The following is a 21,813-nucleotide window of genomic DNA, read 5'->3' as shown; positions in this document are numbered from 1 at the left end:
GAGAATGAAAAGTCAGAGTCATGTCAACAAAGTGCTCAAGAACTGGTTCTGGCTAGGCAAAGGCCCCTCAAATCAAATCAAATCAAAATAGGCTTTATTCGATTTTAACTTTAAAATCATAAAAGCATACAGAGAGAAAAATACATTGCATTTTAAAATAAACCACATATTGGTTTTAAATTACACAATTAAAAAATTAAAAAGGATTTTAGCCCTTCTAGAACCTTTAGGCAACATTGAAGGTAACAGTGTTCTAAAAGATTTAGTAGTTACGATACATGGAACTGTTGTATGACAATTTGGGACAATTAACAGCCACTGAAAAACTATTGCCATTACTTAAATAGGTTCCTCTACCCACTGTGTAGTTGTCAAATCCCAGTGGTCTGGGGGAAAGCATGTAAAATGTATTGGGGTAAAAGTCATGTAAGTTCCAGGTAGAAATAAGACCATCGCCCTTTTGAGGTAGCCATGTCTGCATGTATGGCACAATGTGTCTGCTCCTAAAACGTATCAGGATCAGATCGCCCAAGATGTCTTTTTTGAGGGGTCCAAGCCAGCCCACCCTCCGGACGCTTATTATTCGACCATCAAAGTGATAGGGCAAAGGTCTGTTTTTAGATAGCCAGAACTTGACTTTGTTCATAAGCTCATGTTGTCTCTCAGTTTTACCCTGTATTAGTTCAGGGACTCCCGAGGACAATTACAAAAGGCGCTGCTTCTGGAGGTAAGTGTATATGGGTGGTGCGCACATGTTTAGATGGAATGTGACGCGTTGTTGTCGGTTTCAGGGGGGCTTTGGGAGTGATAGGCAGCAAGGAAATGGGGGTAGGTACTTGAGTAAGCACCGCTTCGTGAGATAAAGTCAATTTAGGTAGGTTTGAAGAGGCAGTTGTCGGCGGGCAATAAGTTGTTGCAGTATGAGTTGAGGATTTCTGGAGAGATTTAATGGAGTTCTCCAGCCCCGTCAGCCTCTCCCCGAATGCAGTGATTTTATCGATTAAGGGGTGTATTAAGGATTCGATGAGATGTTCAATCATAGGCAAAAGGGTGTGATGGGAGAATGTTGATAAATCGTCCAAGTTATCAACAGGTGGCGAAATAAAGGCCAAATTAATTACAGATGGTATAGGACTTACACATGGTTTATCAAGTGTTTGTGACTTAGAATAACTCCCATATTCTTTGTCCCCATCGTACTTCCTTTTAGCAGGTATAGCCCTGGGAGGTATTGTACTAAGGGTGTTAATTTTGTTGTTTTCCGAAAAGGATATCAACTCCCTTGGACATAATGAAGATGATGATGATGATAAGCTGCTGCTTTTTAACGTGGGGGAGGGTTCTGCAGAAACGTACTTTGCCTTACACAGGCTGTTCAAATCATCCAACCAAGAAAGTGTAGATGATGGATGTGCAGTAAAGTCAACCCTGGGGGACCCAAACGGGGATTGTCGAGAAGCATTTTTAGCCATGTCTCTGAACAGGGGAAACAGGTGACTAGTTGTTGTGAGGGGGGTGTTGTGGAGCATATCCCCTATATGGACATTAGGCATCGTTAAGGAGGTTACGAGTCAGTAGATTACCTCTAGTTTGGGACCCGAACAAACAAGGGGGGTGGGCCCGTCCCCGTCCTCCTCAGTCCGATGAGGGCCGTAGAGGGCCCGCCCTTTGCCCGGGCTTAGCCCGGCGCTGCCCCACGCGCTCCCGCGACGCGGACACAGCCGGTGACTTTTCAACGCGCCTCCGGGCGCTCCACCTTCACTTTCCTGGACCTGGGGCACCTGGGAAACGTAGTCTCCCTCCGCTCGGCAGCCGCGTTGGTAGTTGCGGCGGCGGGAGGGAGACAGGACAACAGCAGGACCTCTGTGCACTCCTGGCAGGGTAACGGCAAGCTCTCCCCACACACAGCTCAGCCCCCGCTCCACCGACACAGCCGGTGACTTTTCAACGCGCCTCCGGGCGCTCCGCCTTCACTTTCCTGGACCTGGGGCACCTGGGAAACGTAGTCTCCCTCCGCTCGGCAGCCGCGTTGGTAGTTGCGGCGGCGGGAGGGAGACAGGACAACAGCAGGACCTCTGTGGACTCCTGGCAGGGTAACGGCAAGCTCTCCCCACACACAGCTCAGCCCCTCAACCCCAGACGAACAAAGGAATTAGGGGTATAAGTATTGGGACCCTGCTCCCAAGAAATTAGATCCTGCTTTGACAAGAAGAAAACTCTGCCCGACGAGAAGGAACTGGGAAACTGAAGGAGGAGTACTGTCCCTGGGGGATTGGCCTGCAGTGGTTGCCTTGATGCTGAAGGAGAGGAGAAAGACTACAAAGACTTTATTTTCCAACTTGTGCAAAAGATATCCAAAGGCTTGTGAGTGAGCTTGCCCCTGAACGAAGTCCCAGGACCATTGGACTTCATCCACCTCGCAAACCACCGCTGGAAACGATGTTTTCAGTCGCCGCTGAGGCCGGGACCTGTGTACGCCTCGTACGATCGAGTCGAAGCCTGACCGCAACATACAAAGCATCGCCAACCACAAGCAACGCTACTCTGTGTTCACCGACCCGCACAAGCGCTGTCAACGAGCCGCCGCTCGCAACATGACTGGGAAGCACCGCTGCGTACAACGCTCCATGCATCGACTCGCAACAGGTCAGGACAACGCGCACACTACTGCTGAGGAAGAGTCAGAGAATCGCACGGAGTTGGGTACGCATCGCATGGCCCGACTCGCACCGCTTTCAAGGACTGTACGACTCCAGCTCCTAAAGTACGGCTCGTACGTCACAACGCAATAGTTCGCACCGCACAAGGCACCGTCCCCACAAGAAACGCGACTCTGCGTTCACCGACCCGCACAGGCGCTGTCAACGAGCCGTAGCTTGCCCCGCGACAGGAGGACATCGCCGCGTACAACGCTTTCTTTTTCAACACATCGTCTGTGACGAACTCATCAAAGCAAAGGTACTGTGTACGACTCGCACCGCATTTTGGTACGCATCGGACAGGAGTGTCCGCTGCGTTTGTTAGACTCTTTCTGGGTATTTTCATCACCGTGAGAGCCGGATGAAGGGTACGAAGCGCACAGAACTCTAAAATACGCATTTCAACAAGAACTCTTTATTGCGAATAGTATTGTGGCTCATTTTTGTCGTTATTTGGTCTTGTGCTAAGTCTCTATATAAAGAAAACTATTTTTGATATAATACTAGTGTGGTGTCCATTTGTGTTGTTGTCACTGGGTTACTGTATGTGGTCACAAATGCTTAACTTGCAATGCCTCTGAAATAAGTCTTGTCTGCTCGCGCCAAGCTACCTAGAGGGTGAGCAGGGGTTATTTTAAGAGGGTAATCCCCTTATCCTGACTAGAGGAGAGGGTCCCTGCTGTCACAAGTACTTACCTGTGCCAACCAGAGACCCCCAAATCTAACAGTAGATTTAAGCTTAGTTCAGTTCAGTTCTTAGATGCGTCACTCTGCGTCAATGTACCTTAGGTTGCGCTTCCACAACAAGCAATGTCGCAGTGATGGGAAATGCGGCAAAGTTCAGATACAAAGAAATAAAGACGTGAAGATCTCCCAGATGCGGCACACTTCTCGGGGATGCGAGAAGTCCTCGGTTCGATGCGTGGACCGTAGCCGTGACACCCTTAAGATACGACGGCAACAGCTCCAGCAGCGACGCTCTTCTCCCACGATGTGTGAAGCTTCCGCTTGATGCAACAACTACAGCAGTGACATCCAAGATGCGACAGCAGCAGCTCCGACGGCGGCGCACTTCTCAGGGATGCGAGGTGCTCTTGGTCAATGTGATACAAAGCGACAGGTCCAGCGGCAACACCCTCCTTCGGAGTTGCGACGGCAGGCACAGCGACGGTGACATGCTCCGACCTCGTTGTGAGATTCTTCTCCTGATGGGGTGCAGTGTGACAACTACAGGGGCGACACCCTCCTTCGGAGTTGTGAGGGCAGCGACGGCGACACACTTTCTCTTCGTTGCGGCATGCTTCTCTCCGATGCGGTGCAGTGCGGCAGTTCCAGCGGTGACACCCTCCTTCGGAGTTGCAACAGCAGGCCCAGCGACATGCTTCTTCTCGTTGAGTCGCGCTGCCAGCTCCCTGCGACACGCAGTTCCTCAGAAGGCCCAAAACAGAAGCAGGCACTTCCTAAAGAACTCTGGGGAGCTGGGGGGTGAAGTCTATTGTCCATGAGACTTCAGCAGGAGGCAAGCTCTTTTCCAAGTCCTTGGAGATCCTTCACAAGTTGAAAGCAAAGTACACAAAGTTCCTTTTTCCTTTTTTTGGCAGTAAGGCAACCACTGCAGGCCAATCCCCCAAGCAGCACTTCAGCTTGGGAATAGTCTCTCCTCAGTTTCTTGAGGTTCATCTCCTCAGTAAAGGTTTCTTCTTGTAGTCCAAAGTGATCTAATTTCATGAGATCAGGGTCCCAATATTTATACCCTAAAAGTCTTTGTTCTCTGAGGGGAGAGGGGCCTTTGCCCAGTCCAAACCAGTTCTGAAGCACTCTGTTTACCAGACTTCTCCTTTCCTTTCACAGTGCAGGGCAGGCATATCAGACGCCCCACAGGAGGTGGAGCCAGCATTGTGGAAGGCAAGTACAGGCCTGGAGCACTTTGTTTACAGGACTCCTTCTCTTCTTTCAGTGTGCAGGGCAGAGACTTCAGCCGCTCCCTAGGGGGTGGAGCCAGCATTGTGGAAGGCAGGCACAGCCCTATTCAAGGTTCAGGTGCAACTCCTCCCTCCCATCTAGATGCAGATCTCTCTATGCACCACTGGGTGACTCAGCCTGCCTCATGGAATTCCCCAGCCCTGCCACTCACAAAAGCAGACATAGGAATACACAACCTAGCAGAGGCAGGTTTGAATGGTTAGACAAGCAAACACCTACTTTCTAAAAGTGGTATTTGCAAACACAGAATATTAAAATGAACTTCACAAAAAGATGTATTTTATTATTCTGAGTTCAGGCATACCAAACTCAAATTTCTACCATGTTCTCTGAGTCTGTTAGGATTATAAAATGTAATTACTAACAGCCCATTCTGGCCTACGGAGAACAGCTAGCCATGCAATAGTGAGAAACGAAAATGGCTGTAATTCACTATTAGGACATGCCACACACATCAAGGCTTGTCCTACCATATACTTACAATGCACTCTGCCCTTGGGTCTACCATAAGGGTGACTGTTGGAAATGGGATCCCTGGCTGGCCAGGGCTTTCGCCAAAGTCAGTCAGAGACCACCACTCCCAAGTCAGGGCAAGGGAGTTACACGCCAAGATAACCCCTGCTCAACCTCTAGGTAACGTGGCGCGAGCAGCAAGGCTAAACTTGGAGGCGATGTAAGTTAAGTATTTGCGCACGCACCCCAGCAACAACAACCAAAGGCCCACCACAAAGGAAACTCCACACAAGGTTATATAAAAATAGCCTTTGTATTATAAGAAATATACATTAGATAAAACACACATATTGTTACACTGTGCCAACAGGCACGGGCGGAATTTACAAGGGATAATGTACAGGACAGGGCCACCTGGACCACTGTCAAGGGTATGCACTTTTAGAAGTAACACTTTCAGAAATAGCACTTTAGTATGTAAAATCACTGTAGCACACAATATAAAAATAGAGCACACAACCAGTAATCACTGGTAACCAGGACCTCACTAGCACCACCAGCACTAGGAGAAAAACAACCACCTAAGTATCACAATACCTGTAGGGGTGTAAGAACATAACACATGATGCAATGCATAACATTCATTCAGAGGTGTAAAGAAGGAAAACACATGATGCATCAACAATACATTCAGAGGTGCAGAAAATGAACAATTGCGCCAAACTCCCTTAAGTCACCACCTGTGACTGTCCCTAGGCCAACTGGCCTCTCTAGGGCTAGGACGCAGTGTGTCTCAAAGTCAGGGGGCCTAAACGTGGCAGTTGCCCACAAAGTTCTGGGCAACTGGTGCAGGAAAGTTAGGACAGCGTTGGAGCCTCGTGGGCTCAAGAACCACCACTGTGGCACTGCGGAGCCTCTCTGGGCTCTAGAACAAATGTGGACAAGGAGCCTCTCTGGGCTCTCAAACACGAATGCCGCCTTACTGGGCAGTGGGGTCCCTCACGGGGTACCTAGGAACACTTAGGGCGCCTTGAACCTCTCAAGGCTTTAGACAAATAGGGCCGGTCGTTGGAGTCCCGCTTCTCTGTGGACTCAGAAAGATCACGGCAACCAGAGCCCTCTAGGCTCTAAAAAAACACCTGAAACACGGTGCCCCCGGGGAGCCTTCGCGGCTCAAACAATAAATGCCCCCACGTTGGAGCCTCGCTGGGCTCAGAACCAAATATGCCCCCTTGAGCCTCTCAGACTCATAACTCAGTTAGGGGCGGGGGGAGCCTCTCGGGGCTCAAAGAACAAATATGCGGCCGGGGAGCCTCCTGGGCTTAAGAACAGATGGGGCCTGAGCCTCGCAAGGCTCGCAAACAGGAATGCCCCCAAGAGCCTCAACCGGCTCTTCACACTGACAGGGAGGGGCGGGCACCGGCAATGTGCCCCGACGCCCTCCTCGTCAAATCTGCGCTGAGCCCCACTCACCGGCTGTCTCACTGGCGGGACGGCTCCTCCTCACGGCAGCGCGGGGCTCCTCTCTCCTCACGGGGAGCCTCGGACGGCAATGCAGGCTGCTTCCTGATTCTCCGCTCCTCTTCTCTCGTCCCGGGGCTCTCCCTTCGATCGGGAGCCTCGGGCAGGACACGCCGGCTGCTTCTCGTCTTGCTGCTCGGCTGCGGGGGCGGGACTTCCGGGTCACCCTCCCTCAGGCCGCGCAGCGATTGGCCAGGCACACGAGCACTTCCGGGTCGCCGCGGGCAGCGCGGCGGCTCGCTTCAGACAGGCAGGCGGGGTCCCATTATCCGAGGAGTGAGCTCCCTCGTGATAAATTACAATCCCAGGACGGGGCAATGCCGGGTGGGCACCGGCCTCCAAAAGGGCAATAATCCGAGGTGGGCATTCTGACATCAAACGGTGGGCACCACCAAATCAGCAGATGCCGGCTGGGCACCCAAAGCTCTAGCAGCGCTAACAGCAAGGAAAAGGCGCTCCCAAGCGCCACAGGACGAAATAAAGCGCTCACAGCGCTAGGAGCCACATAAAGCGCTCTCAAGCGCTAGGCAAGGGGTTTCAGCGCTCCCCAGCGCTGAAGGGCAGAGAGCAGCGCTCTCAGTGCTGTAGGCACAGCACAAGCTCCAGCAGGGGCTGGAGGCAGGCAGGGGGGCAAGGCTGGGCCAGAGCCAGCACACTGGGTCTCCAGGCAGGGAGACACTCCAAGTGGCGGTCCTCCTGGCCCCAGCAGCAGCAACAGCCCCCTCTGGCAGGATCAGAAAAGAGAACCAAATTCATGGGGACACAGTCCCTTCTTATACTGTGAAATCCTTTGTTTGGAGGTGCAGGGTGGGGGGAGACCAGTCGCAGCTGGTCTTGGAGCACCCTTGATGGCCCAACCACCCCTTTCATTCACTAGGGAGGCTAGGGTCGTTAGACACACCACAGGGGGGTGGAGCCAGCATTGTGTGGGGAAAACCCAGCCCATCCAGGACACAGGTACACTCCTCCCACACATCACTCATGCTAATCTCACACTCACTACCGGGCAGACCCATCCAGACTTCCTGGAGCCTGGCATGCCAGCCAGCTCCAGCCAATCACACTCCAGCACCCTTACTGCACACATATCTCAATGTCTGGAAGTAGCACTTCCCAACTAGACACATACAAGCCACACATACCATCGTGCAGCATTCACTCTCACGAGTTAACACATACCAAACTCGAGCCTACACTCCCCACGCATCAGGAACTACCAGGGACACACACATTCCCCATGCATTCCTATGGGAGGGCAGGCCAGCCATACTACACGCACGCACTTTACTCTGGGACCCAGGGTAAAAGTGCGCAGAGACCCAAAAATCACTAACACAGGGTCACAAATAAAAGCAAAAAGTTTAGGGGTGAACCTGCCCTAAGGGCCAAGTCCAACACAACCCCCTTCCAGCCAAAACGCAGGGGAGAACAATCACCACCGTGATGGACTTCCCTGCTTGGGGCGATAGAACACGGACGCAGGCCTGCCACTGCCGGGACACCCTCCTGTTCTATGCCACGGTGAACCCCTAGTGTTCCTTCTAAAGCTACTGTAAGGACCAACTGGGCTACCCCACTGGTACTCCTCAGCTGTCCGTGGCCAGGACCAGGCCCTAGGCCACCCAGGTGCCACTGGTTCCTGCCTACTCACGAAGTGGGGGGTAGTAACCCCAGGCCCATAGTAGCCACTCTCCACTCTTCCTGTTTGCAAGACAGGGCCAGACTGCCACTGGTTCTCCAGCCTAGGGTCTACAACCTCAGGCGGACCAGGAGTCTCAGGGAAGGCTCTCCTGCCCCTACCTCTTCTTCTAGGGTTCCTCCTCCCCGTGCGAGGGGGATACCTAGAACGCCATTCCAACCCAGGGTTTAACCCCTCAGGTTGCACCGGGGTCAGAGGTGGGCTCTCCCACCCTCTGCACCCCCTTCCAGAGGTCTGCCCTCTCTCAACTGGAGAAGTTCCTCTGGAGGAAGAACCGGCCAGGACACTGGTTACAGTCGTCCTCCCCTTCAGGTCAGGCTGATCCTGAACCTGGCCTTCCAACCTCTGGTCTAAAACCTTTGGTGGAACAATTGCCTGGCACTCCAGGACTTCTGGGGATTCACACACAATCTCCCTGAGGCTAACAAATGACACATCTGTTGTGTGACTGTCTGTCTGGCGCAGATCTCCCGTCCCCTGTCCACCTGACAGTGCGCGGAGATCCTCCAGACCAGAAGTGGCACCACCCGGGTCCCCCCAAGAAGATCTAGCCCAACTGGCTAGTCCCTGGTCCACTGGCGCATCCACTGGGAAACTCATCCCCCAATCACTCCTCACTTCGGACTTCTGTGCCCTCCCAACTGGAGCGACACTGCCGGACACTGGAACCCCTGGAGCTCTAGTTACAGATGCTCCAAGTTCCCTAGACACTAGGAGATCTTCCTCAATTGGGCTAACAGGACAGCCTAGGTCCCCAACCTGGTGTTCCCTCAATAAACCACCTAGGTTCTGAGAGCTAAAACAATTTTGCATAGAACTAGGCATTGCTACCACCGGCCTGAGCACGAAAGAGGACTTCAAACACGCCCTAGAATCCTGGGCAGAGACGAATACCGCCGGACCCCGGGCCCCCAAGCCCCGGAGGCAAACACCACTCTGACGGAAGAAAGGAGAACGGATCTCTCCCGGGAAGAGATCCGAGAACGAGAGAAAAATAGACTACACGAGTTAGAGTTGGCACGGCTCAAATTAGACGGAGAATTGAAACTGGCAGAACAAAAGATGAACTTAGAACACTTACGGCTCCAAGAAGAGCGAGAGGAAAAGCAGAGACAGAGAGAACTCGAAGAAAAAAGACTGGCATACGAACACGAGTGCAAGCTAGCGGAGATAGAGGTGCGCAAACAGACCAAAGACCTAGGGGTGCCGAGCAACCGCGCCACCCAGGTACTACCGAACAGAAGGTCCACATCCCCAAAGATGTGGTCCGGGAATATTATCGGAACGACGACATACAGCAGTGGTTCAAGGCCTACGAGATCGCCATGACTGCCCACCGGATCGCTCGAAGTGACTGGGGAGCCGGTCTATGGGGGAGATTCGTCAATGAAGGCCGTGATGCCCTGCTGCAGCTTCCGGACCATCAAATGACGTCCTATGACCACATGAAGGCCGCCCTCCTCAGTCGATATGGGCTGACGCCCGAGATGTACCGCCAGAAGTTCCGCAACTGCACCCGAATCCCGGGTACCACCTGGATAGAATATGTGAACTATTTCAGCCGAGCCTTCGAGGGTTGGATCAAGGGTAGCAACGTAACAACCTACGAACCGCTCTTCAACCTCATTGTGTGGGAGCACCTCTCCAACAACTGCTTCGTCGAGCTCAGGCAGCACCTCCTCGACAGTAAATTGACTGACCCCCGGCAGCTCGCCGCCGAGGCTGACCGGTGGGAGAGCATCCGAGTGACCCGGAGTGGGCCAAACGAGCAGAACAGAACCAACCAAGGTCATCATCGTCCCCGAGGAGGAGGAGGAGGACAGGGCCGGGGCAGAGACGCCGTCCCGGCCGCTCCCGCAAACAACACCCAGCCCCCGGCCGGCCGGGGCAACCCCCCGATGTGCCCGGGGTTCCGAGCCAACGTTACGTGTCATCGATGCCAGCGAGTCGGCCACTATGCCAGTGACCCGACCTGCCCAAAGAACCAGACCCCCGGGCCCCGCCAGGTGGCTGCCGCCGCCCTAGGAGAAGAGCAAGTCTCCGAAGAGCCTGAAGAGTACGAGCGGGAGCAGCCCGAGTGGGAACCTGCCGCCATGACCCTGGCCTGCCTAGGGGGAAGAGACCTGATCCCGCGGGCTCCCCTACCAGCCAACACCAGGAAATACAGCCAGTGGGTGAACATAAATGGGCGTAAGGCCGAAGCCCTGCGTGACACAGGGGCCAGTGTGACGGCCGTCCGTTGTCACCTGGTGACCCCACAACAAATCCTGCCAAACGTTCTTTGCCCCGTCCGATCGGCCGACAATTCGGAGAGCCTGTGTCGGATGGCCTGCGTCCCCTTCGAATGGGGAGGAGTGTCCGGTATGCTAAAAGTGACTGTCCGCGACGATGCCCCCGTGGACTGCCTCCTGGGGAACGATCTCGAGAGTTCCCCGTGGGCAGCCGTTGAAAGAAGAGAGCACCTGGGGATGTTAGGCCTCCCGGGCTGGGCGTGCGTAACAACCCGGTCCATGGCCGCCGACACCATCCCTAGATCTGGAGAACCCGAATGGCCAGCACCTCCTCCCCCGATCGCTCCAGAGGGAGACTCCATCCCTACCGACACCCCGGAAGAGCCCGCTCAGCCCCAAGACCTTCCGGACCTGGCTCAGTGGCGTCAGGAAGGGGGGCCCACCCAAGAACAATTCCGGCAAGAGCAAAAGACATGTCCCTCCCTCGAGGGACTGCGACAGCAAGCGCTCGCCCAGAGCGCAGGAGACACCGCAGGGGCCCACTGGATCTATTGGGACAATGACCTACTGTACAGCGAACAAAGAATAGCGGAGCTGGGGGCCAGTCGAGTGCTGGTGGTGCCCCTCCGCTTCAGAGACTTCCTTTTGAACTTGGCCCATGATGTCCCCCTGGCTGGACACTTGGGGCAAGACAAAACATACAACCGCCTGGTGACTCACTTTTACTGGCCGAAAATGAGAAATGACGTCTCCAACCACTGCCGGTCCTGCCCGACCTGCCAGGCCAGCGGGAAGAGCGGCCGCAAACTCAAGGCACCTCTGCAACCATTCCCCGTTGTGACCACCCCGTTCGAAAGGGTGGGAATAGACATTGTGGGGCCCCTGGACCCCCGAACAGCACAAGTGCATCGATTCATCCGGGTCCTGGTGGACCACGCCACCCGCTATCCTGAGGCGGTTCCCCTTCGAACTGTAACAGCACCAGTGATAGGTCGAGCCTTAATGGGGACCTTCTCTCGAGTGGGCTTCCCCAGGGAAGTCGTCAGCGACAGGGGCACGAACAGTGCGGAGTCACCTACCGATTCACAACCCCCTATCACCCGCAAGGAAACGGACTGGTCGAGCGATTCAACCGCACTCTCAAGGGGATGATTATGGGGCTGGAAGAACCCCTACGCCGCCAGTGGGACGTGCTACTACCGTGCCTCCTCTTCCGCCTACCGAGAAGTCCCCCAGAAGTCCCTCGGCTTCAGCCCCTTCGAACTCCTGTACGGACACCCTGTTCGCGGGCCTCTCAGCCTAGTTAAATAAGAGTGGGAAATGGCCCCCCTGAAGACCCCTCCAGACGTCTACAAGTACCTCCTGACCCTCCGTAATCAGACCCGGCGATTCAGAGAGATCGCCAAAGCCAATCTTGAGGCCAGTCAGGAGGACATGAAGAAGTGGTACGATCAACATGCCTCCTCCATCGAATTCGAGCCTGGCCAGCAGGTATGGGTGATGTCCCCCATCGAACCTTGTGCCTTACAGGACAAGTGGACGGGGCCCTTCAAGGTGATCGAGCGTAAGAGCCCCGTCACCTACCTCATCGACCTGGAATCCCCCCGGAACCCCCTCCGGGTCCTCCACGCCAACAGACTCAAACCCCACGTTGTGCGCTCGGAGCTCAGCCTGCTGATGGCCACAGACAGTGGAGCGGAAGAGGACTCCGAGCCCCTCCCTGACCTACTGGGGACCGGGGAAAAAGATGGTTCAGTGGACGGGGTCCAACTCTCCGAGGCCCTGACCCCGGAGCAGCGCCAAACTGTCGGGCCCTCCTGCTGCAATTTGCAAGCCTATTCTCCCTCACACCCGGGGTCACCCCCTGGTGCCTGCACGACGTGGACACTGGCAACAGTCCTCCTATCCGACACCGGCCGTACCGAGTACCAGATCGGGTACGCACCTGCATCCAAGAAGAAGTCTCCAAGATGCTCGCACTCAGAGTCATCGAACCCTCGGACAGCCCCATGGCCAGTCCGGTTGTACTGGTCCCCAAAGCTGCGGCCCCGGGCACCACACCCGAGCTCCGGTTCTGCGTCGACTATCGGGGTCTGAACGCTGTCACCCGAACCGACGCTCACCCCATCGCCCAAGCCGACGAACTAGTTGACCGCATGGGGGCGGCCCGCTACCTAAGCATCTTCGACCTGACGGCGGGCTACTGGCAGATCGGCCTCACCCCCAGGGCACAAGAACGATCCGCTTTCTCCACCCCGGATGGACACTACCATTTCAGAGTGATGCCATTCGGCATGAAAAACGCTCCAGCCACGTTTCAACGACTTGTGAACCAGGTATTGGCGGGCCTCGAAGAGTTCAGCGCCGCATACCTGGACGACATCGCGGTGTATAGCCGCCACTGGTCAGACCACCTCCGCCACCTCCGAGGGGTCCTGCAGGCCCTCCAACAAGCCGGCCTCACAATCAAGGCCAGCAAGTGCCAAATCGGCCAGGGGTCCGTGACCTACCTCGGACACCAAGTGGGGAGCGGTCTGGTGGCCCCCCTCCAGCTCAAGATCGCTGCCATCCAGTCCTGGCGCCCCCCCGTAACCCAAACCGAGGTCCGAGCCTTCTTGGGGCTCACCGGATACTATCGGCGGTTCGTGAAGGACTATGGCAGCATTGTGGGGCCCCTCACGGCACTCACATCCAAGACCAACCCAAAAACAGTCAACTGGACTCCCGACTGTCAAGCGGCCTTCGAGAGGCTGAGGGCCGCCATGTGCACCGCCCCGGTGCTCCAGGCCCCCGACTACAGCCGTGAGTTCATCGTCCAGACTGATACCTCAGACCATGGCATCGGGGCCGTCCTCTCCCAACTGAACCCCGAGGGAGTCGACCAACCAGTGGCCTTCATCAGCAGACGCCTCCTGCCCCGAGAACAGCGCTGGAGCACCATTGAGCGAGAGGCCTTCGCAGTAGTATGGGCCCTCAAGAAGCTCCGGCCTTACCTCTTCGGAACCCACTTCCGGGTACAAACAGATCATCGGCCCCTGCAATGGCTAATGCAAATGCGGGGGGAGAACCCCAAACTATTGCGATGGTCCATCTCCCTGCAGGGGATGGACTTCACTGTGGAGCATCGCCCTGGCCAAGACCACGCCAACGCGGATGGCCTGTCCCGCTTTTTCCGCCTCGACGAGGAAAGTCCCCAAGAGGATGGGTGACTCTCCCCGCCTTCAGCTGGGGGGGACGCATGTTGGACAGGCCCCACGAAGGGCTCGCTCCCTCCCCGCATGACAGGGCCCAGACACCGGCCCTCCGGGGGCTACTCGCAGAAGCAACCCGCACCCCGTCCCCTCCGGGACGCCTGCTCCCGGATATCTCTGTGCCACGGGCCCGGGCCCCCGTCAGCCCCATTGCCCGGCCCAGTCGCCATCTTGGACACTGCACCACGCGGCCGCGTGGCCTCAGCTCGACCCCAACCCTGGGCCTGGCCAGGCCCCGACATCCCGGCACCACCATCCACCCAGGAGGTGAACGGACCCCTTGGCAGGTTAATGGGAGAAAGAAGTGTCGATGGCTCTCCCCCGCCAGGTGCCGATCGCCCCCAGCCTCCCCGGGTGCTGGCTCCACCCCCCTGCTGGGTGTCTGGACTCCCTCATCCCGGACCTCCCGACCTCCAAGTGCGAGGGTCCGGACATCAAAGGGCGCCAGACCTATAACTGAGGCAGCCCCAGAACAGGAAGGCAGTTGTATCCTGGAGTCGAGAGACACCGAGAAGAACTCATCCTTGACGGACTGCTGGCGCTGCCGCAGCCCTGCCTTGTGAACTATCGTTCTGCCTGCTGGCGCTGCCACGGCCTTCTGCAACCTTCATCCTCGTGGGACCTGCCGGCGCTGCCGCGGCCCGTTGTAACCGTCATCCTCGTTGGGACCTGCTGGCGCTGCCGCGGCCCGTTGTGACAGTCATCCTCGTTGGGACCTGCTGGCGCTGCCGCGGCCCGTGGCCACCTACGACCTCTTCGGGACCTGCTGGCGCTGCCGCGGTCCGACCCGTCCGAACGCAGAGCTCGAGGATTGTGAGCTACCACCGTTTCACCTCAGTACCAGTAGGTACCAAGACTGTCCCGCTACCCCCTTTCCCTACTAGAGACTAGAATTGAGAGGATCATCGTGTCCTGACCTCCTTGTATCGTACTACCTTACTTCAAGAATTGCCTATAAAGGGTGTTAATCTGATCTTCGTGTGGTGTCCATCTTGTGGGGGGGGGAAGTTACTTGTCTGTACGATCGCTGGAGACGGCCCTCACCGGAGGCCTCTCCCCTTGTGCTCGGCCGACCCTCCGGGTCCCCGTCTAACACCAGGCTCGACTCTCCCTTTGAAGTCAATCGTGCCCCAGAAATTACCCAGCAACTCAATAGTCACCCCACCTTAACCTTTTGGTCTAATGTCAGGCTTCAACAGGGTGACTTTGCCCAGCAGATTACGGTCATAAAATGTTTTTGGAACTAGAGTTATCTTGGCCCCCGAGTCGAAGAGCATGCTCACTGGAGCATCATTAATCAAAACTAGCTACTGAGGGCCATCACTAGCATTCCCTGTGACTGGGAGAGTATTGATTCCTTCCAATTCTTCTTCAAAAAGATCAACTTCCTTGACTTTTTTATGCTCGTGGCCCGTTCTGCAGCATTTTGAGACGTGAACTTTTCTCTTACAAGTTTTGCACATGGCCTTCCAGCCCGGGCGGTCTTTAACATGTTGAACACAGCACAAATTTACAGGCATATTAATGAGCGGGCACGGTTCGGAAGGCCTCCGGCCATCCTCCGCACATCCCCACTGTCACGTCCGACGGCCGTGGGCCGTCTGAAGTACGCAACAGGTTAAATTGGCCATATGGACAGAGTTGCCACACCTGAAGCACTTCCCCTGAAAATTCTTTGTGTTTAAGGGCTTTGAAGTGGTGCTAAATTTGGGTTCAATTAATCTATCCACCAGCACCTTGACATTAATGTTCTCCTTTTTATCACCTGAACTGTCTTTGTGCATAATATCAACACACACTTTTGAATGTTCGTGACTTTTGGCTATGGTCAGCACTTCTTGAAGCAATGGCTTGTCTTTTTGCCACAGGGCGTCTCTCGTTTTGTTGAGGGCGCATCCCAACATGAACTGATTTCTTAACCGCTCCTCTAAAGCTGCACCAAAATTGCATGTGGAAGCCAATTTGCGCAAGGTAGTCATGTACTGTTCGACCGGCTCAACCTGGCTTTGCATTCTTTTCCCAAAGTGATATCGTTCAAGGACAGTACTCACTTTGGGGAGGTGGTGCAAGTCCACCTTTTTGAGGCAGATCTCGTATCATTAAGAGTGTCAGAGTCACTATCAGAGAGTTTAGGAAGATGTTCAAATAATTCTGGTCCCTCGGAGCCCAAACAATGCATTAACAATGAGGCTTTTTTTTACAGGTAAATCCTTGTATCTACCCCATGGGTACATGTCGTTTCATCCGTTGCCTTACTCGCACCTTGTCGCAACAACCTTTAGTAACCATAAGTTTCTTTGATATATTCTGCCCGACCGAATAATTGTCTGAAGTCCTACTTCAGGCAATTTCACTTCTGTTTTTAGCCCAACCGTTAAGGATTGACTTGCCTATTCCCCGTTCTCCCTCTACTCGGCGCCCGTGAAGCTGATTTCGTCTTCCTTGGCCACACTCAGCATTTTTATCACGGCACTTCTGCGCCACTACTCCCGTAAATTACACCACTGCGGGATCCTTTTCCACTCCGTTATGGTTCCGTTCACTGCAGCTCCCCGCCCACGTGGTACTGCAATTATTCACTAGATCCCATACAAATCTTCTATTCTCCACTCTGGCAGATTCTCACCCACGGGAACTACTAATAGTCACTAAGTCTACGGGCAAATCCTTGTATCTACCACATGAGTACATGCTGTTTATCCATTGCCTTACTCGCACCTTGTCGCTACAACCTTTAGTAACCATAAGTTACTTTGATATATTCTGCCTGACCAATTAATTGTCTGAAGTCCTACTTCAGGCAATTTCACTTCTGTTTTTAGCCCAACCGTTAAGGATTGACTTGCCTGGTTTGTTTTTAATCAACACCACCTCTCCACCCATCACCACGTTGTGAGTCAATATCTATAAATGTCGATTTTATATATCACCCTATATTTCTTTCCTCCCCACATTTTCTTTTAGGTTTTAGAGGCTTGAAATTAATTAGGCACTTACCAATTGTCCTGATGATGATCCCTTTGATTTAAAAGTGGGATCGAAACGCCGTCAACCAGTTTATGTGCCTTATACATTGTTTATACCATGTAATATGTTGATGTAAAGGTGCATGTTGAAATTCTTGTTCTAACTGCAATTTTGAGAACACTTAAGCTTTTTGCCTAAAAGCCCTTTCCAGCTCACTTTGAGTGTACTAAGGTGTTTGTGCTTAATTGGGGTACAGGCTTGTGCCCAACAACGTGAAACTGTTGAAGGAAATTCTCTGTGTATTCCTGCTTAAAGTAAAAATATGTAGACCTCTGTCCGGCTGGACAAGTCACTTAATACAGAATCGACTGTGTCTGTATTTATCTTTTTGCCCGATTCCTTGATGCATGGGACCGTTGCGGTTTATTGGCATGACATGGGTCTACAGGTAATAAAAATAAACATATAAATTCACAGGTGTTCAGCCCATTTCTCTGGTGATGTCACTCATTGACATGTATTCAGCTGCTTGTTCTATTTTTAGGTGAGTACAAATAACGTGCCGTTCCCCCTCCTTCTATTCTCTCTTTTTCTCCCCCTTTTTTGTCTCTCGTTCTCTTTATCTGTCCCCCTCTCTATCTCCCACATACTCCTGTTAGCGTTGACTTCATGAATGTCACTGCCACTTCTGGCATTCATACGACAAATCCTTTAGAATATTTGAGGACAAGGGACAATTAAGTGTGGAAGACGAGTTACTGGGAGCGCAACGGATTGTCCTGGCACATATATGCTTTTGATGTGGGATTTTCGCTATTTCACCACATTTTTCAAACAGAGTCTGCTGCTTACAATGTCTCAATTCTGCTACAAAAGTAGAGTTTGGCAAGTCACAAAATGAATAGGGAGAGCCAAGTCGGAGAGGAGCCACGGGTCATACTTAGTTACGAGGACCGAGGCACAAGCTGATCCATCAACCGAATACAGTGTGTAAATAATTCAGCAAACGTTACTTAAAAACAAGTTATATGCTCTTTTATATCTAAAAATAGGTTATTTCTTGAACACTTGTGCTTCGCTTTAGTTCATTACATATACTGCAGTGGCATTTGTTAATAGTAATACATGCATTTTACCAATGAAGCTTCCATCTCCAGAGCTCTGACAACATGTCCATTCTGGGTGTGTTGGGTTTAAAGGTTTTATCACTAATCCGACAAGTTAGCTGAAAATACCGCTGTGAGTCCCAGTATTGTTCAATGTTGCTTTTACAGGTAGTGTGGTCAGGTGCGATTGAATGTTTTTCTTTGTATCTCTTCTTCACCAAATAAAAATCAACAATGTTTCTTTTCTTTTAATCCACATTGTGCTTGTTTTCCACTGTGTATCCTGGTACATAAGGTCACTTTGCTATGTGTACGGAAGTGAACAATCACTGGAAACAAACACTTTTATAATCCTGCAAATACTGTTATCTGTTTTTCTTCTTTACTGCTATTAGGGTCTTCTATCATCTGGTATTTCAATGTCCCACATAGTTTGAATTCTATCTTTTTCCGTAATTCATTCCTCTAACAATAACTGCACTGTTTAGCTCTTGTCTATGTCCTCAGATGGGTCAATATTATTTTTGATGTTCTTAAGTTCTTTCCGGAATCTCTGCATCTCTAGGATTATTTCCATGTGAGTTAAATGAAGGAGTGTATTCACTGAGGGCTGTGTGGGATTGAAAATTGAGAAAAGCCTTTCTCACTTTCAGTGCCCTTCTATGTTTTCCCCGTGTGTTCGCTGATGAATTTGTAGCTCTTATCGTCGACTAAAGCTCTTTCCACATTCATTGCACTTATGTGACTTTCCCCCTGTGTGTGTGTTTGTTGATGTTTTCGTAAGGTTGATAACTGACTAAAGCTCTTCAAACATTCACAGCAATCATATGGTTTTTCCCGTGTGTATTCGCTGATGTCTTTGTAGGTCTGATAATCGACTAAAGCACTTCTCACATTCATTGCTCTTGAATGGTTTTTCTCCTGTGTGAGTTTGCTATGATACCTTAATAATGAAATGAAGCAAAAATTACTGTCACATTCACTAGAATGATAGGGTTTTTCCCCCGTGTGTGTTTGCTGATGACTTTTTAGCTCTGATAAAGATCTGTGGGGGCCCCTGCCATTGGCCCCCAGAAATGGGTACAGTTCCCCAGCCTGTTCAATCCACCCGTAATTTGGGGATAATGATTTATGACCAACTTTCCATGAGGCAACAAGCTACAAAAACAGTTTCCACATGTTTTACCATCCTGAGGTGGCTTAGGAAGATATTATGGATGCTGCCAAGTTCGACTCAGAGGACAGTAGTTCAAGCACTGATAGTCTCTAGATTGGACTATGGCAACATCCTATATCTGGGAGCCAATAAAGAGGTAATCCGGAGATTACAGATGGTACAGAACGCTGCTGCGAGGTTGCTGTGTCATGTTCCGAAAACATCTTCCATCTCAGGCAAGCTTCGGGACCTTCACTGGCTGAGAATTGAAAACAGAACCAAATTTAAAGCCATGTGCTTTATGCATAAAATTAAACTCAGTACAGCTCCTCACTACCTAGGTTCCTTAGTCCAGCCATACCTCCCTGCACGCCCGCTTAGATCATCTTTCCAGTCCAAATACTCAGTTCCAAGATTTAAATCTGTCCGCATGGGGGGCCACTCTTTCTCTTATCTGGCACCCGTACTGTGGAACTCTCTCCCTATCTCTCTTCTTCATGAAACTAATCATGTTAGCGTCCGTAAAAGCCTTAAGACCTGGCTACTTAATCAGTAATTCGGACTGTTGACGCATCTGTCCTTCGCGCCGGGAAATCTCCGGGTAGCTGTGCGCCTTACAAATCTAATTTAATAATAATAATAATAACTGCACTTGAATGGTTTTTCCCCTGTGTGTGTTTGTTGATGTTTTTGGAGAATTGATAAGTGATTGAAGCACTTTGCACATTCACTGCACTTGAATGGCTTTTCTCCTGTGTGTGTTTGTTGATGTTTTTGGAGATTTGATATGTGATTGAAGCACTTTGCACATTCACTGCACTTGAATGGCTTTTCTCCTGTGTGTATTCGCTGATGTCTTCGAAGGTGTGATAACTGACTAAAGCACTTTGCACATTCACTGCACTTGAATGGTTTTTCCCCTGTGTGTGCTCGCTGATGTTGTTTAAGGTGTGATAACTGACTAAAGCCCTTTGCACATTCACTGCACTTGAATGGTTTTTCCCCTGTGTGTGTTCGTTGATGCTTTTGGAGGGTTGATAAGTAACTAAAGCACTTTGCACATTCATTGCACTTGAATGGTTTTTCCCCTGTGTGTATTCGCTGATGGTTTTGGAGGTCTGATAAGCGACAAAAGCTCTTCCAACATTCACTGCACTTCAATGGTTTTTGCCCTGTGTGTGTTCCCTGATGATAACGTAATACTGAAGAGTCGCGAAAACTACTCTCACATTCACTACAATGATAAGGTTTTTCCCCCGTGTGTGTTCGCTGATGACTTCTTAGGTTTGATAACTCACTAAAGCTCTTTTCACATTCACTGCACTTGAATGGTTTTTCTCCTGTGTGTGTTCGCTGATGACTTCTTAGGTTTGATAACTGACTAAAGCTCTTTACACATTCACTGCACTTGAATGGATGTTCCCCTGTGTGTGTTCGCTGATGTCTTCGAAGGCTTGATAACCGATTAAAGCACTTTTCACATTCACTGCACTTGAATGGTTTTTCCCCTGTGTGTATTCGCTTATGTTTTTGGAGGTTTGAAAAGTGACTAAAGCACTTTGCACATTCAATGCAATGATACAGCTTTTCCCCCGTGTGTGTTCGCTGATGACTTTGAAGGCTTGATAAGTGACTAAAGCTCTTGACACATTCACTGCACTTGAATGGTTTTTGTCCTGTGTACATGTGCTGATGAAGCTTGAGTAGTGATGACAAACTACAGCTCTTGCTGCATGCGTATGATTCTTCTTTCTTGGTTAGTGTCTGTGGGTCGGGTATATATTTGCCTACATCCCATGACTGAATTTCCTGATGGGCCAACATGGCTGATAAAGCGCTTGTGTTTTTTCTCACACACTTTATATATCTGCAGTATTTTGCACGTTTGATTTCTGTTTTAACAACAAAATGCGATAGCCACCAAATATTTGCCTCACTCCTAATACGTAGAAGGTGTCTATGTAGGCGATTGTGCCTTTAGATTGGATTATGGCAATGCACACTTGTGGGTAAAGATGTATCTTCCTTCTGGCCGGTGCAAATAGGGATAGTCTGTTGTATTTTAGATAGAAGAACTCCTCTTTCATTTACCTGTCTATTGTCTGGCTCCGCTCTGTTGTGCTTTTCTCTGGTTGCTGTGGTTTGGCCAGAGTTTAAAATTCACCTAAAGCACTGAATGATGGCTTGTCGTCATTTTAGAAAACAGAGCACTGCGGTAATCACATTATACCGATCCCATGATCAAATCTGGTGTTGGACACTTGTTTATACAAGATGCGGTTTGTTATTGTTGTTGCCTTAATTTTCCTAAGGTAATTTCTTCGTCTTGTGGCGTGGAGGTGCACAGCTCAGCCTCTTGCAATTGCTGAACTGCCCTTGATACTTCATCCGGGATCTGTCAGTTTGTGTGCAGGTTCCTCTGTCGCCGACTGCGCTGATGTTTTCCTGAATACTGTAGCTCAATATTTCTGCTATTATTGAAGATTTACAGCATTAGCTTTGTTATTGATGGTCATTTCATACATTCAAGGCTTGTTTTCTGTTGGATGTAAAGATATTGAAAATTACTAAATTGAAACATAATGGAATGAGAATTCACAATGTTTAACTGGTTGTAAAAGACATTTCGGGGGCGATTTACCAAATCTCCACACAATGCAGCGCAGCCCTCCCCCCGCGAGGCAGCACTGCGCAACAAAGAGGGAACAGGAAAGCACCATATTTTCAAAGATATGGCTCTCTCCTTC

The 21,813-nt window shown here is 51.5% G+C and overlaps 1 protein-coding gene across 1 annotated transcript in view; it reads right to left on the bottom strand.

Moving 5' to 3' along the window:
* LOC144764107 (uncharacterized) overlaps nt 1–21,813 on the bottom strand; it is a 240,450-nt gene that overhangs the window by 58,795 nt on the left and 159,842 nt on the right. Inside the window, exon 5 of the mRNA XM_078650286.1 lies at nt 19,714–21,605. Within this exon, the coding sequence (XP_078506412.1) occupies nt 19,714–20,890 (1,177 nt within the window). The 5' untranslated portion in view covers nt 20,891–21,605. The remainder of the gene's footprint in view (nt 1–19,713; nt 21,606–21,813) is intronic.

Source organism: Lissotriton helveticus, chromosome 1_1, assembly GCF_964261635.1.
Source record: "Lissotriton helveticus chromosome 1_1, aLisHel1.1, whole genome shotgun sequence".
Taxonomy (NCBI): domain Eukaryota; kingdom Metazoa; phylum Chordata; class Amphibia; order Caudata; family Salamandridae; genus Lissotriton; species Lissotriton helveticus.
This window is presented reverse-complemented; position numbering and strand designations above follow the sequence as displayed.